Here is a 16,791-nt window from a genome sequence, read left to right as displayed (position 1 = left end):
AGTTAAAGTATATAGAATCAACTAAACATGGAATGAATGAAATTTTACAATGCTTTTTTTATATGATGGTAGTCTGCTTCAAGCCATTATAAATAATAAACAGTTCATGAAATTAAATATGAAAACCACTTTTTCTTAAAAAACTAGACATGAAAAGTGTTTTTAATTCCCTGTGATGTGGTATGATAAGTTTGTATCTATCTAACGTAAGCATGACTGATAATGGGAGGTGGTAAAGGCTGCATAGAATCAAATTAGGAGGAAAAAAATTAACCAAGGATCACATTAAATCAATAAATCTTAAGCATAGAAATGCCCTTGTTTAGTGGCAAGGAAGCTGAAACCCAATCTGAAAGATGACGGGGATGTCGAAGGTCGCCCTGACAGGACTCAGGTATCCTGAGCCTCAGGTATCCAGAGCCTTCAGAGTGACCCTTGGTCAAGGATTATGCTTTGCAGTTTGCTTGAATTGTAGGCTTCCCACTGCCATCTCTTGTTTTCTACTCCTACTCTGAAAGCTTGGTTAACTCTGAATAATATTCATGGCTCTTCAACTGCTTGAGAACTTATGCATTTGAGTCTTCACTCTATCAGATAAGAAACAGAACATTCTGCCAAGGAAGAATAAGAACTTTAGCCACAGTAACAATCAGAGCCGATCATCTTTAAGTCTCAAGAAAATCAAACCAACAGACTATTCTCTCACACTCAATTTCTCCACCCCTGCTTTGAAGAAAGGGCACTGCATTTCAGTCTGTCTTTTATTGTGGAATCTGTAATGAACACTGGATTCCTTGTAACAGAAAGTTCTTGAATAGTAAAGAAGATATTTTGAAATTTAAGTCTTATGACCTCTCTTCACTTGAGACACAGCCCTACAAAAAGCAAAAGTCACTATAGGTCGTGAATGTGAAATTATTTTAAAGCAAATAATGACATCTCCATGACTATGGTATAGCATTCACTTTTAGGAATGACTTTTAGAAGATAGCAAGTCACACTATGCCCTTGACCACAAGCATGAGAAGTTTGTATCACACTTGATTTTGCTCTCATTCTTTCCAGAAAACCTCTAATCTGATAGTCTTAGTTATCTAGTGCTGCTATAACAGAAATACCACAAGTGGATAGCTTTAAAAAAGAGAAATTTATTCTCTCCTGGTCTGGGAGGCCAGAAGTCTGAATTCAGTGTGACAGCCCCAGGGGAAGGCCTCTCTGTTAGCTTTGAAGGAAGGTTCTTGTCATCAGTCTTACCCTGATCTAGGAGCTTCTTAGGCACAAGGACCGCAGGTCCAAAGGACATACTCTGCTCCTGGTGCGGCTTCCTTGGCGGTATGAGGTTCCCACGTCTTTCTGCACACTTCTGTCTTTTAATCTTAAAAGAGATTGATTTAAGACACAACCTAATGTTGTAGGTTGAGTCCTGCCTCATTAACATAACTGCTGCTAATCCCACCTCATTAACATCATGGAGGTAGGATTTATAACACATAGGAAAATCACATCAGATGACAGAATGGTGGACAGTCACACAATGCTGGGAATCATGTACTAGCCAAGTTGACACACATTTTTTTGGGGGGGGGGGACACATTTAATCCATAACACTGATATTATAATCAATTCAAATAACATTTATCTTCTTCACATAGTATAGTGTAAGACATATTCAAAAAAGAGTAAATTCGTTCTGTTTATTTGTAGCCAAATTACAAATGGATTAGCCTTGCTGCATATTGTTCATGTGACTGTTCTCGTACTCTATATGGATTGCTGTGACCTCAGTGCATCTATAACCAACTTATTTAATGGTGAATATGCACTCAGAGTTACCACTGGAATCGTCCTGTCTCTGGTATTTTCAGCTGCCTTTAACTGATTAGTGCTGCTTTCTTTAATATATGTAGTCAGTTGCCAAGTGAATATAAAATTTGGACATGGACATCAGTGGCATCAGAGGTATAAGTTATGCGGTACTTGTTATGTGTAGGTGTAGATCTCGGTAGAGAAAAGCTGGTGCTCAAGATTCTTGGTGTTATGGGTTTATAATCTAGTTGAGAAGACAGAATATATGCATAAGAAAAGAAAAATGTTAGAATTTATTTAATAGTTGTTAATCTTAGTTTTCTTTCTAATGATTGGAAACCAAACTTACAGGAGAAATATGAACATTCTTATTCTATTCAGATATACTTCCCTTTAGTGAGGACTCCACATAAACTCTCTCACTTCATTATCATAACGTGACCTGTAAAGTAGATACTGTTCTCCTCATTTTTGTAGATTAAGAAATTGAAACTCATAGAATTTAATTTACTTACCCAATTACTGTATTTCTTCTTTATTTTGCAAAAGGGGCATTTTTTGTCATCTGTGATGAAAATATGTATGTGTATGCTTAAAATCTTTCTATAAATGTCAGTTTGAAAAAACTCCTAATTCATTCATTTATTGACCATATTTGAAATACTTCTTGTATCCATCTACTTTTTTTTTTTTTTTTATAAACTTGACTTATTTTCATTTGGGAGGGTACTTGGCCATCAGGTGGAGAAATAGATTTAACTTATAGGAGTGGAGAAACCAGAAGCATGTGGAAATTTGTGTATATCTTAAAAGAGAAATCTAATTATAAGGATTTCTTAAATCTAAAAGCTTTTCCCTTTGGTCTAAGCCACTGACAGTGTGAAACATGGTGTTTTACATGAAAGGTGGTAGCTTAGATGAAGTGCTTGAAGTTCCCCAGTTCTCTGCAAAAATATTATAGGGGGAGATAACTAAGAAGATGCTTGTTGCTGCAGATCAGAATCATATATCAACAAAAGGGACTACTAGAGCAGTAAAGTTAAAAAGAATTAGTACCCAGGAAACAAGATCTGTGGAGCACAATAATGCAAACACATGCACACACAAATTCTCGTATGTAAGATACACACATAAATATATATGCATATAACATGTAACTGCAGATGCATTTTAGGCAAGTGTTTATGCCCTTTTTTTGTCATATACATTACTTTGGCGAGTAGTCTTGTAGAAAGCAACTAATTACTTAGTATTTATTAAACCCCTTCAATGTATAAGCGCTGTGCTCGGTGATAGGGATATAACAGTAGATAAGATAGTCTTTGTCCTCTCAGAGCTCACAGCGTATCGAGAGAGAGGTATTATTATAGTGGTTCAGTGAAATGGAAGAGACATTTACAGAGAGTTTTGTGATCCCAGAGGACAGATATCGTGCAGAGTTTTCTGGAGGAGGCGATGGCTGAACTGAGTCTTGAAGAGCAAGCAGCAGTTAGACAAAAGGAAATGAGGTGAAATGGAGGTCCTTTCAGGACACAGCATGAAGAAGGCCCAGGAGTTGTTGGAATATAGTGATGAGGGAGAGATGAAAGTTGAGGGCAGAGAGGTAGCCATATCTAGAAAGGTGACCTGGGTCTTATACTACCAGTAATGATGAGCCTTTGTAGGGCCTAAAACATGCGAGTAAAATTAGCATTACATTACACATTAGCAGATCATTTTAGTAGCTGAGTGGAGAATGGATTTTACGTGGACAAGACCAGAGCTTCGGATCTAGTTTCAGAGGTTCTTGTAGAAATGTAAGCAAGAGAGCCCAGGCATTGAACCAGAGTCATATCGGAGGCTGAGGGGCTGTAGAGGGTTTAAGCAACATCAAGAAGATAAAATTGAGGAGACCTGGTACTTATGGGATATAGAGGAATGGATCGGGATTTCTCAGAGTTTTAGCTTGGGTTAAAGTGTGTGTGTGTGCATGTGCGTGTGTGTGTGTGTGTGTAATAGGAACTGGTTGGGCAGGTTAGGAATGTGGTCAGTTTAGTTTAAGGTGACTGGTTTATCTAGGAACAGTTGATCAGCACATGGATATTTTAGTTTGCAGCTTGAGAAAGAGGTGTGTGGTGAGAAATTTGGAAGTTGTCAACCTATACCGTTGCCATCAATTCGATTCCAACTGATGTGTTACAGAGTTAGATTGCTCCATAGGGTTTTATTGCCCGTAATCTTTAGGGAAAGGCCAGGCCTTTCTTCTGCGGAGCTTCTGAATGCATTCCAACCACCAACCTTTAGGAGTGCAAATCGTTGCGCCACCCAGGATCCTTTGTCAGGTAGTATAAAATTAAATACAAAGTCTCTTTGGTATAGTATATTGTGTTGTTTCTTCCCCCATTCTTATATCCTAAGACAAAGATTCATACCTCAGTAAATGTGCCATAATTAGTATTATACCTCCTGGTTGTACATAAATAACAGAGCTATCACATACAATAAGAAATGCTCTTTAAGAAAAATGCAAGTAACCAAGTGGTTGTTGTTGCTTTCTTCCAGCTGTCTGTGAAAATGCCTGTCTCAAAGGACTACTGCTTCCGTTGACCTTTCCACACCTCATTCTTGTAAAGACCCTGGCTCTACAATTTTGTCTGGTTCAAAATGGCAGAAAAGGCCCCCCCTGGCTTAAACAGAAAGACTTCAAGGTCAACACTCTCTCTTCCACCAGAACCTGTGGACATTATTAGAAGCAAATCGTGCTCAAGGAGAGTGAAAATCAATGTGGGGGGCCTCAACCACGAAGTTCTGTGGAGAACGTTGGACAGGCTGCCCAGGACACGCTTAGGGAAGCTCCGGGATTGCAACACCCACGAGAGCCTCCTGGAAGTGTGCGATGACTACAACCTGAACGAAAATGAGTATTTCTTTGACCGGCATCCAGGAGCTTTCACTTCCATTTTAAATTTCTACCGGACAGGGAAACTCCACATGATGGAAGAAATGTGTGCGCTCTCTTTTGGACAAGAGCTTGATTACTGGGGGATTGATGAGATCTATTTAGAGTCCTGCTGCCAAGCCAGATATCATCAGAAGAAAGAGCAAATGAACGAAGAACTGAGGCGAGAGGCCGAGACTATGAGGGAGCGAGAGGGGGAAGAGTTTGACAATACCTGCTGCCCTGAAAAACGGAAGAAACTATGGGACTTGCTGGAGAAACCAAACTCGTCAGTGGCTGCAAAGGTAAGAAAAACATGGCATTGCTTTCCTGTGTACAGTCTGGAAAGATGTTACCTACATTCCAGAGAGTTTAATTTCCTTCATTTAAGGTGTTTCTGTAAAAGAACAAAATGTGGCTACGCAGCCAAAGTCCTTTCCAAAATCTTATTTAGTCAAGTATTGTTGTTTTTCCTGGGTAATGTCATACAATGGCATTACCACTACCCAATGCTGTCGAGTCGAATTACTCCTTCATAAATATCTTCAGCTATAGGAATGAGGCTGGACAGCAGAATATCAAAGAGAGTTCTGGTTTCTTTGGTGGTGTGTGGTGTGGACGACTTGAAGTTGAGGAGAAAGCACACTAATTCAGTCACAAGGGGAATGGAGTCTTGCAGAGGGCTGGGGCATGGGTTCCATCTTGAATAATGGGAAGGCACTGTCACTGGCAGTAGAGGAGGTGCCTTCTGTCCTGATTCTGTGGAGGTTCAGGCAAAGAGAGGCGGCATGGCCCTATGAAGCTCACCATGAGGAAGGGCTGTCTTATTAAGCTGTGAAAGGAATGACTCAATACCTAGAATGCATCTGTTTTCCTCCCCTTGTAAGAACTATTCTGGCAATGATGTATCTGACGGCTGATCTTTTCACAGTTGAGATATTACCATATATCAACGTTCATATATTGTTTTCTTGAAGGTAGACTCGTATGATTCCGTTGTACCTGCATATTTATATAAACCTCAGAGTGAAAATTTGTCAGTAATTTAATTCATTAGACTAATTTAATTAAAATGCATGATTCAGTTTATCTAATTTTATTTAGAGCCTTGAGTGTTAGCGCAGATTTTCATCCTGTATGTTTAGTTCTGTATTGCAGTCTGAATTATAAGTAAAAGTCAAAAGAGTCATCTTTAGCTGTAGGAGCCTAGAATCGATGTTTTGTGCATATTAGATGAAAGTGGAATATGAAATGGAGAAGGGGGTACAGTGTGTCATCACATGGATTCTTTTGATTACTTACACTTTTTTTCAATTATCCTGTTTCTTCTAAACAGTAATGGGTACAGAAATTAATAGGCCATATGTGCCTTTTTATTGGAAATTAAGATTCTACATGACAATCTACAACACATAAATCATTTAAAGAATCCACTAAATGTAGATGGACATAAAACAGCCTCTAGCACTGTTTGGTGGATCTAGTTTTAGGTCTAGTTTGTTTCTGAAGACATTTTACTTCCTTTCTAGAACATAGAACTACATGAAATAAAACGTATTTCTGTTGTACCTAACAAGGAACTGCATATTTTGTGGCAAATGGAAGATTTCAACTAGGGTTTTTTTGCATGTGGTTATGAATAGTTTGTTTACTTTTTGTTGCACCTATAACATAGAAAGTAATGTGCTGTATTTGTGGGTTTTGGTTGAGGAAGGCTACTGCTGTTTCCAATGTCAAGTGTTTATTTATATATTTGAGCTACTACTAAAAATAGGGAGTGGATTTTGAAAGTAAATGGGATAGACTCTGGATTTAAGTGAGTATTTTGAGTCTTAAATTAACTCTTCCAAGCCTTTAGGCAACTGAAGACTAAATCGTTTTACCAAAAGTTCTAGAGGGAGTTAGCCGACTGTGTAAAGTAAGCAGCTTAGTCAAAGAAAATTTGAAAGCTCAAGGTGGTTTATTTATTCATGACAATATTGAAAACACATTTCTGAAGTTAATACTGTTACAGACAAAAAAATTATTATATAGTTATTCTGAAGAATTTCTAGTAAGAATGGAATAGGATCAATACCCTTATTTCCCAATGGGGGGAGATCACTCAATCTCTAAATTCTAGAAGCAGCAGCCATTGCTTGTTCTCTAAGAAGGTAGTGAGTGTAGTGGCCCATTACGATACACCGTTCTGTGCCCCTATGCACACAGATTTTTAAAACTTGCTTCAAATTATATATGTGATAGATATTTGCCTACAAACTATACCTAGCAGCTAAGGTCACTGGTTTGGAGAAGTTTTATGTAATTATAAATAATAAACTTGTTTCCAAATTATTAATCAAACTAAGAGAATCTTTGCTAACCTAAGTTCATTCTTTACTCAGTTTTCATACAGGATTTGTGTTTTTTTTTTTTAATGTTTGTATTTTCCTCTCTGAATGGCAAAATATTATGGAAATTACTTGCATCGGATTATATGGCAGTTCAGTGGAAATATTGTTCATTTGTGTGAGGTGTAGAGCCTTTTAAAAATAGCTCTGTATGATCTTCTATAAACACTGCCTTTTTCTGCAGTCTTCTCAAGGTGTATAACTTGTTGTTTTTCTGGAATGATTCTTGGTGAGAGAGTGCTAATACTGGTGATGTGTGAATAGTATTTTCACAACTTAGCAACAAGTAGTTTTATGAAAATTGCAGTATGATGATACGCTAGCCCTCCCTCACTAAGTATTTTATGAGTACATCAGGATGGGATGATGGGAAGCTCCTGCGAAGGAATGCTTTACTTGTAATCTGTTTTCCTAACTTGTTTAGGAGGTAAGATACCTTTGGAAATGAGTGTTTACCCCACCTTTTCAATTTTTGTTTATTCAGCTTGGTGATTCTGTTGAACCTCTATGGTTGTAAATATGCTATAGACATTATACACTTAGAAAGACAGCCCCTTTTCTCCAGAATTTTAAAAATATTCTACTGCTTCAATAGGGATTTCATGCTTTGGGGTCTGGAGTTCAAGGCTCTAATTTAGACTAATAATCAGCAAGAATATAGGCAAATTGTATCAGAAAAAATCAAAACCAACCACGTTGCTGTTGAGTCGATTCCGACTCATAGCAACCCTCTAGGATAGAGTAGAATTGCCCCCATAAGGCTTCCAAGGAGCAGCTGATGGAATTGAACTACCGACCTTTTGGTTAGGAAGCGAGCTCTTAACCACGCCACCAGGGCTCCAAAAAGCTGTGTATTCAATACTGTTCTTTGAAATAGGGGTTATAATACCAAAAAAAAAAAAAAAGAAGGAAATAATGGAAACAACCTAAATATCTAACAATAGGGAATTGGGTAAAGACATTTTGCAAAGTCCATATAAGTGAATTCTAGGAGATCATTGCAATGAAAATGTAAATTTGACATGCTAAGATATTCTCTTTGTAATATTAACTGAAGGAAGGAGTTAACTAAGCAATGTGTAGAATATGAGTCTATTTTGTGATAAATACATGCGAATATTTATCATTAATGTAGATACACAGAGAAAGTATGTCTGGAAACTTGCACATCAAAATGTTAGTAATGATTGCCTCTAGATGGTGGGATTATATTGCTTCTTTCCCTTTTGATTTTCTCCTATTTTATAATTTATGATATTTCTGTAATAAAGACATTATAAAAGTTATAATGAGATGATTTGCCAAATCCCTAGTATAGAAGGAAAAGCCTGACCCTTTTTATCAGATGTTTCACAATAGATTAAAAGACATACCTCTATTCATCGAAATGGAATAAATACTCACTAATCAATTTTTTTTTTTTTAATCAATTGGATAACTGGTCAGTCTATGTCCTGTACTTCCACTGTGATATACAAAATTATCGCAGGACTCCCTGACCTGTCATACCCTGTCTCTGGGTATGACCCGAACAATGGTAGCTATGTGGCTCTTACAGAAAATGCTCCTTGGTGTCACATAAGGAGCCATTTCCATTTATTGATATTCTTGGTATATTAATAACAGAAAAAATGCCAAAGCAGGGTTAAAATTTGTGATTATATTTGAAATGTTTGTATTTAAAAAGTTAACATTTTTATACATATACAGAAGACCAGGAAATATAATTATACTTTTCACAGAATGATGACAGGATTGATAAAAATTGTAATTTCACAGTTCTCTGGGGTGCGGTGTGATATGGTAATGGGATGTCTCTGTATGATGGACTTTGTCTTCTTTCAATCCCCTCCTTATATCTCGGTGACTGTATATATACACCTCATGTAGAGATAATGTACAAAGTTGAAATTCGAAGCTGTTTGTGAATGTGTGTCCCAGCCAAATAGGCCCAGGGGATGGCTGGGACAAATCTCTGAGCTACCATGACACGGAATTGCTGGCTCTGGTATGCTTTTCATAGGAACCTGCAAGACGGGGAGGCGGGCTTAACTGGCTGCCAGTTTCCTGGGCAGTGAATTGGAATTAGACTTGGTCCTGAACCTCTTCCAGGCCAGGGCACTCTCCTCTGTCTCTGGACTGGAAACATTTGTCTCTCTTTTCTTTGGCCCCTTCCCAAAGGAACTGCAGTAGCTACCCCTTTAAATATTGCATACAGCCACTTCAGTCTAAGAGGTGTTTGAAAGTATTGAAGGGAAATGGGTTCCATATCATGCGGTATTATCAACACTGGGGATGAAACAACAATCAGGAAGTAACAGGCTACCTGAGGGAGGTCTGAAAGAAACTAGAGTCATCAGCCCAGTGCAGCACCCTCACTCTGGCTATCTGAAGGTCAAGATCAGTCTTCAGACAAACCAAGAGAGGAATGGCTGAACCCTCTGAGGCAAGCCGAGACCTGGACACATAAGGAGACACGGTGTACAAGACAGTGCAGGCCAACAAGCTGATCTCAGGTATCAGGTCAGGAAGCTAGATTGTAAGCAGCTGTTGTTTGATAAGAAGAATATAAGGCAAAATCTGCAGAAAGGCATTTCTGTTCACCTGAACCAGTTCAATGAGAGCCTGCAATCAGCTTTGTTGAGGTAGGGTATTGTGGGGAACACTCTTTTATTATCTGCTTCCTGTTCCTCAGTTTTCCCATTTATCTCATTCACCACTTATTTAGAGTCCCTGGATGGTGCAGATGGTTAGGTGCTTGGCTATAACCGAAAGCCGGTTGGTTTGAATCTACCCTGAGGCACCTCGGAAGAAAGGCCTGAAGATCTACTTCTGAAAAATCAGCCACTGAAAACCCTATAGAGCACAGTTCTACTCTGACACACATGGGGTTGTCCTTAGTTGGCGTTGACTTAATGGCAACTGGTTTGGCTTTTTTTGTTGTTGTTGTTTTTGATTACCACTTATTTACCTAAGGGCTCCCCCCCATCGGCTTACATTCCCTCTCTCTCGCATCTTATCTGTTTCTGTCTCTCTCTCGTCTTTGTTTCCTCAGGAAATGGCTTCGTTTCAGCTTACGGAAAGAGGAGATAATTGAATAGAAGTATTTTTCAGCCTTTTTTTTTTTTTTTTTCATTAATGGTTCCCTAAGGAGAAAAATTAAATTCACCCTAATGGGAGAAATTAAATATTAAGGAATATGATTTTTTTGTCAGGGTTGAGCTTAGACGGGCCGCAAACTATTGTAATGTCTAAGTTTTTTTTCACTACCTCCCCACAAGAACCAGTTGTGGGGTGCTATTGCTCCCACTGAAAATGAATGGGCTGGGGGAGGAGCTGGCAGTGTTTCCTGCCTCCAACTCATTACCTTCACACATCCCCTGGCCATCATCATTGGCATGGTGCGACACAGTACCTAAAGCAAGCGTGGGAAGGGTTAGGGAAAACTTAGTAGTCCTTGGATCAAGGTAGGAGCCAGTGGTGGCAAAGGCAGAGTCTGTCCCTGTTACTGCAGTGCCCTGGAGAGTCAGGGGCAAAGTCATGAGTTCCCCAGAGGATGGCACCTGTTTGGTTACCCTGTTGATAACTCCTTGAGAACCATACTCCATCTTCCAACTGATATAGGTGTGGGTCTTTTAAGCCATGGAAATAGTAAAAAGGAAACAATCAAAAGAAAAAAATAAATAAAAAGGGGGAAAGAATGTATATCAGTCTCATCTGTTTATAGACTCTGGATTGGTTTTTCTAATTCTCGAAATTAAAAAAATGTATTGGACCAGAAGCATAAACAATTTCCTTTTAGTTCAAGAGCGGAACTTTCCTGTGTAGTGCTTACATATATAACCCACCCCAGTCCCAGTGCCTTCGAGTCGATTCCGCTTACACGTATCACACACACACGTATAGATACAGGCAAATGAACAGCCCAGACTTTATAAAACTCAGCTTAGCTTTTTGATGACTTTCCTAGTGATAAGCAATAATAATAACCTTTAAAGCCATAAATGGGCTCAAAAGATACACTGTAAGTACATGTGCAGAACTCTCCCTACATCGAGGGGCCAATCTGAGATTGGAAGTGGTCTAATTAGTCTGCTGATCACGGTGTTTCTATGTGGACTGTTTACTGTTTTCCTTTCTTTTCTTCTTATATCCTGACTGTTAATATTAAGTTGTTTGTGCTCTGCCAATAACATAGCACCAGAGTCCAGAGGTGTTAACAGGAAGACAGAGTTTAAAAGAGCTTGGCCAGTCTGGGGAGCTTTGCTTGGATGTATGTTGCTTTTTCTTTCTTAAATATCTTATCTGTGTAGACTACAGGTTGAAAGCCTAGAAGAAATTAGGAATAATAAAATAAAACACATACAATAGAAAACAACATTGTCCTTTAATTAAAGTTTCTCAAATATTCCATTCTTTGATTCTAATGGCTGTATTTCTGGATCCTTGCTTCTGTATTTTCCCTGAAAGGCTACTCCGAAAACAGTCCAGTCTCTGCTCACTTGGTCTTATTTGATCAGGGAGAAAGGGGCCAGAAAAGAGGAGGAAGTTGATGAAAATTTGGCATCTTGAATTCTTTTACCTAGGGTGCCATAGGTCATGGTTTTCCTGAGATAGCCCTGGTTTATGCTTTTGGTCCTGCCTTATTATTAAGGGTATCTCTTTTTATTCTTAAACATGTTTCAGTTCGGACAATACATTCTTTAATAACTTATGTGGGAATATTCTTGAAAAAAAAGTTACCCAAGAATCATGCATGTTTCATTTCCTCTTTGCTTCTTGGTTGCATCTAAAGAGGGCCAGTCTTAATTTTCAAGCAGTTTTCCCATGTTTTTAGAAAAGTCATTGATTTCCATTAATATTAATAGATTTTCAGATTGCCTTCAAACTTGATTTTTAAAACTCTAAGTAATTATTATTTTGAAAGTAAAAAAGTAAGAGATTTCTTTCTACGTTACTTAGGTTATCACAAAACAGAGCACATTGGCAGTGTTTAAATATTCTGGTTTTGAAAATTCATGCACACTTCTTTGGTTATTAACAGATTTGTTTTCTTTATTTCAAGTGAGAAGCATTATGAAGTGAATGATCTACTATTTTAGGTAGGCATAAGGATTATGAAGGAATGGTCACAATATTTAGCATTATCTACTTTGGAAGACTCTAGAAGGGTTTGCATGATATTTTTCATCAAGTATTCTCATCTGAGCTTTATCTCTCATTTTAAAAAAAGAAGAGAAACAAATTCCTTCGGAATGCTGAGAGCTTATAAGGAAAATTCTCAGGATGCATATGCCTCGACCTCAGATAGCTTCCCCATAGTATTTATTTTTAAGCATTTATGTTCTCTAGTGGAAGTTTGCTCTGAAAGTTGGTCTAATAATTGTATGAAAGTACAGTCATTTAATTGCTTTGCCTCCTCATGGAGATGGTTAATCACTGCCTCATCAATATTTATTTATATTATTACTACTTAACTTTTTTTCCCAGCATTACGAGCAGTATCTGGGCTATCCATATTACTATCAATTATCACCCTTATTTCAAATACCAATTAGGTGTAGGTATAAGTAGTTAGTTGCACTGAAGACTGAACATGAGAAGATGGTATATTGAATATGTCACTGATATTTTGTCTTTTCTTAGCTGCTTTTATATTTTACAGAACTTTTTGAAATATATAGGATTAACCTTTTCCTGTAGAGCCTGCTAATATAAGATTGTTTATTATAGAATATCGAATTAGCCCATTTTTCTTGAATATTGCATAGTACTTAAATTGAATATTGTGTTCACTATTAAATATTGAATAAATTGAATCATCTAAAAATAAAAAGTTTTCGACACTCCATTTATTTTTAATATCTCTACACTTCCATCTTATTCCACCAAAGGTTTGAGGCAGCCCACTAGAAACACTAATAATTCAAGTAAAATAACAAAAAAAAATTAAAATAGGATAAAAAAAATAGATTGCAAATGACCACAGTAACAGTAGAAAATGCTTAATTTTCTGCAAAAATGTTCCAAATAATTTTAATTAAAAAATGACAATCTTATAATTTCAAATGGAATTTAAAATTAATAAAGAAGCTTTGTGTGCATGATTAAAAAAATGTATCTGTCTGGCCCTAGTGAACATTGTTAACTGACTCATTATTACCATAGAGACTGTCTGTATACTAATTTGAACTGACCACTGTAATAAAGAAAGATGTTTTCAAGATAATTAACCAAGTTGATTCTCAAAAAAATTACTGAGATAAAAATTCATTTCTGGTCAGAAAATGAAACACAGAAAAAAAAACCTTGCTGTTAAAGTATAATTCATCAAGTGACCATAGATGATAATCGATTTTTCAGAGTGGGGTAGGAGGTTGGGCATTGATTTAGTGTTGCTGGTTTTCTTAATAATTTAATGATTATTTGTAATGTGCTGGGTCATAAATCCAGATCATGTTTAAGCTGAGCTTGGTCTGTGGGAGCTAGAGACTTGGATAGTGAGTTAGCCTAGCTGGCCGCCCGACACTGTCAGCTTAACCCCTTTTGGCTTCTTCTTCTTGTCACATACGCTAGCTCTTCATTAAATGTTATTGTATTTTATAGGGGAAACTGTATGCTATAGTAGAGACTTATAAAGTTCTCAGGACATATTCCTCATTAAAAGTGTCCTGTCTAGATATTCTAAGAGAGGATAGGAACTTTTTCAGATAGCAGCCAACATGCAAATTTTTCTTGCCCACAAAAGGCTTGGAGGTCAATAAAGAAAGTCCTTCCTATCTCTGCAGTGAGTGGGCCGTGAAGACAAGCTGTACTTCGTGTATCTATCAGCAACATTTGTCCCTGGCCCCTGAAGGCTTTTTATTCTTTCCCCAATCTCCTGATCTTGACTTTATGGTTTACAACCAGAGCTTTGAAGGAATTTAGGAGACTGAGATTTTTCTGCAATCGCTAAGTCAGCCTTGACACACAGACATAACCATGGAGCAGCTACACTTGGACCAGCTGGGGACGGAGTTTAGTGACTAGCAGGCACAGGGACAGGAAGTAGAAGAGTAGAAGAGGAAGGCATTTTCTTTCATTTCTCTAAATCTTTTCCAGGAGGCCCTAAAAGAATTATACCAGGCTTTGCATCTATGTATTATTATTTTTGGCTGTGTACATATTTATGGAGCCCTAGTAGCACAGTGGTTGAGCTCAGCTGCTAACCAAAAAAGGCTTTTGGTTCAAATCTGCCAGCCTCTCTTTGGAAACCCTAGGGGGCAGTTCTACTCTGTCCTGTAGGGTTACTATGAGAGCAGAATGGACTCAATGGCAATGATTTTTTTTTTTTTTCAGTATGTATTTATGTTTAAGTTAACTCGTTATTTAATGGATAGTATGAATGGATTTTTGTTTTTTCTTAAATCATCCCCTTTAGTGTTTTCATAAAGCTTTAAGTAGAAGAACTTCTTTGGATATCACTAAGAACAGGCACCTCAAGTAGGTAGGTCCAACTAGTGCTTGAAGTCAAGTTTTTGTGTCTAGGGTGGGCAAACCAGGTAACAGTAGCCCTGATAGAATGGTACCATAACCAGGTCTCCTCTTTTGTGCCTGTGTGTGACGCATATTACACATACACAGTGCCACCTCTCTATTAAACCAAAAGCAAACCGGTTGCCATCTAGCTGATTTTGACTCACGGGGAACCCATGTGGTACAGAGTAGAACTAACTAAGCTCTGTAGCTTTTTCTTGGCTGTAATCTTTATAGAAGTGGATTACCAGGCCTTTCCTATATGGTGCTGCTGGGTAGTTACGAACTGCCAACCTTTCAGTTAGTTGCTGAGAGCAAACCTTTTGTGCTACCCAGGGACCTTACCTCTCTGTTAGAGCCTGTTATGTTATAATGAACCCAACTGCCCCAAAATGCTGTGAACTTCAACCCATATTTGGTAATCAAGGGTAGATGCAACTTTGTCATTCAAATAAAACAGCTCATTCAAAATATAAACTTTTGTTATAGCCTGATCAGGATGAAAATCCATGGAAAGTGCTTTAGTGGTCCAAGAATAGCAGGAAGAAGTATTACCATTAGTCTCCCAGGATTTTGTTTCAGGACGCTAGAGGTCATTGCCACCCTGGATTTAACACTCTAACTTGTCTCTCCTTGAGTCACTCCTGATGCAACCACAAGTGTTACATGCTACTTTAAATAGCTGCCTGGAGCCTATGCCAAAGCTGTGCCAAGGGCAGCCAAGTGATCCCAGTGCAGCTCCACGTGCAGATACTTGGTTGCTCCAGCCTTCCAAGGAACCCCAGGATATTTGCACATGAATAAAAGTACTCTCAGACTCTAAATGGATTTCATTCATTCAATTTTGGATCCTTTGTAGGTAACACAAGGCTTAGTAAATACTCAGTAGATCTTTGCTGAATTCAATTATTTTGGTTATCATTTTATTTTAGCTCTAATTAGTATAAAACCCAGAGTGCAGTTTGGGATATTCAGCGGCAGTTGTCTTATCTGGTGTCATCTAAGTTAAGGCATCAACCAAATGCGTTCCTCAAATAGAGATTTTTTTTTAAACATTCACATTTCAGTTTACATCTTAGAGTTACGTTTGTCTCTGGCAAAGTTTTGAATGGGACTATTTAACTTGTACATTGGTGTCAGAATTTGTAGTTCCAACCAGAATTGGTTTGAATTGAAAAGTCAGTTAGCTGCCACTATGAAGTAAAGCAACATAAGGTATTCATTAATATAATGGAAATTTTTACTTTGGAGAACCAACAGAGGGCCTGCATAATATCCGTAAGGTAAGCAAACTGTTCGATTTTAGTGCAGTTTTTAGTTTAGGGGCAGAAAAACATTGTTGGGCAACCTTGTTTTTAAAAAAGTGATACTTTTCTACACTACAGATGGAATGAACTACGTATGCAGTGGAAGACAATATGAAAGTCTAGGATAACATGAATTTGCTATTCCGTAAAAAAGCTAGCACGTTCACACCTTAATTCTGCAGGTGTGAAAAGTGTTGTATTATATGTCAAGTAATCGCATTATGAGTAATATCAAAATTCAAAGCAAAAATTTTCTTTATGTTCTTGTCTTTACGTTTCTCAGGCTAGCTCATGCAGTATTATAAATTGCATGGGATGTTTACAAAGTGCTAATCACGCACGCTTTTTAAAAGTTTTATGCTCAGATTGTGCATAAGGTAATTTAAGTGATATCAAACTGTTTTGAGACACATATTTTAACAATATACCAGGTACGTGTATGTGCTTAAAGAAATAAATACTATATTAAAATTGAAAAAATTGTTTTGGATTCTGCATTTGCTTGTCTTTGTGAAGTTATTCAGCAAATGCCGAAAGCTTGGATGAACTTTTTCACCTGATGCATTTAGATACAGGCATCTAACTAAGATTGAGCCTGAAAATTAGATGACAAGTCTATTGCCTAACAGACATTCTGTCCTGGGTGCAACGGGCTAGCTTCATGGTGAATTGTTAGTATAAAAAGGGCTCCCCAAAGCAACGTGTCGTGACCAATGAGTACTTTGAAAATATCCATATGCCTTTCTCATTGCAGCTAAGCCAGAGTGAGGAAATGTCTCTATTGCTTCCTTCAGGCTCTTATTTTCTCTCTGCTTGAGGACGCTCACCTCATCCCCTGCCCTTCCTCCCAACACAC

At 37.8% G+C, this 16,791-nt stretch overlaps 1 protein-coding gene across 2 annotated transcripts in view; it reads left to right on the top strand.

Moving 5' to 3' along the window:
* KCNB2 (potassium voltage-gated channel subfamily B member 2) overlaps positions 1 to 16,791 on the top strand; it is a 455,693-nt gene that overhangs the window by 25,859 nt on the left and 413,043 nt on the right. For both annotated transcript variants that reach the window (XM_049853797.1, XM_049853796.1), the window contains exon 2: positions 4,348 to 5,028. In XM_049853797.1, coding sequence (XP_049709754.1) covers positions 4,450 to 5,028 — 579 coding nt within the window. In that variant the 5' untranslated portion in view covers positions 4,348 to 4,449. The remainder of the gene's footprint in view (positions 1 to 4,347; positions 5,029 to 16,791) is intronic.

Source organism: Elephas maximus, chromosome 15 (assembly GCF_024166365.1).
Source record: "Elephas maximus indicus isolate mEleMax1 chromosome 15, mEleMax1 primary haplotype, whole genome shotgun sequence".
Classification (NCBI taxonomy): Eukaryota; Metazoa; Chordata; class Mammalia; order Proboscidea; family Elephantidae; genus Elephas; species Elephas maximus.
This window is presented reverse-complemented; position numbering and strand designations above follow the sequence as displayed.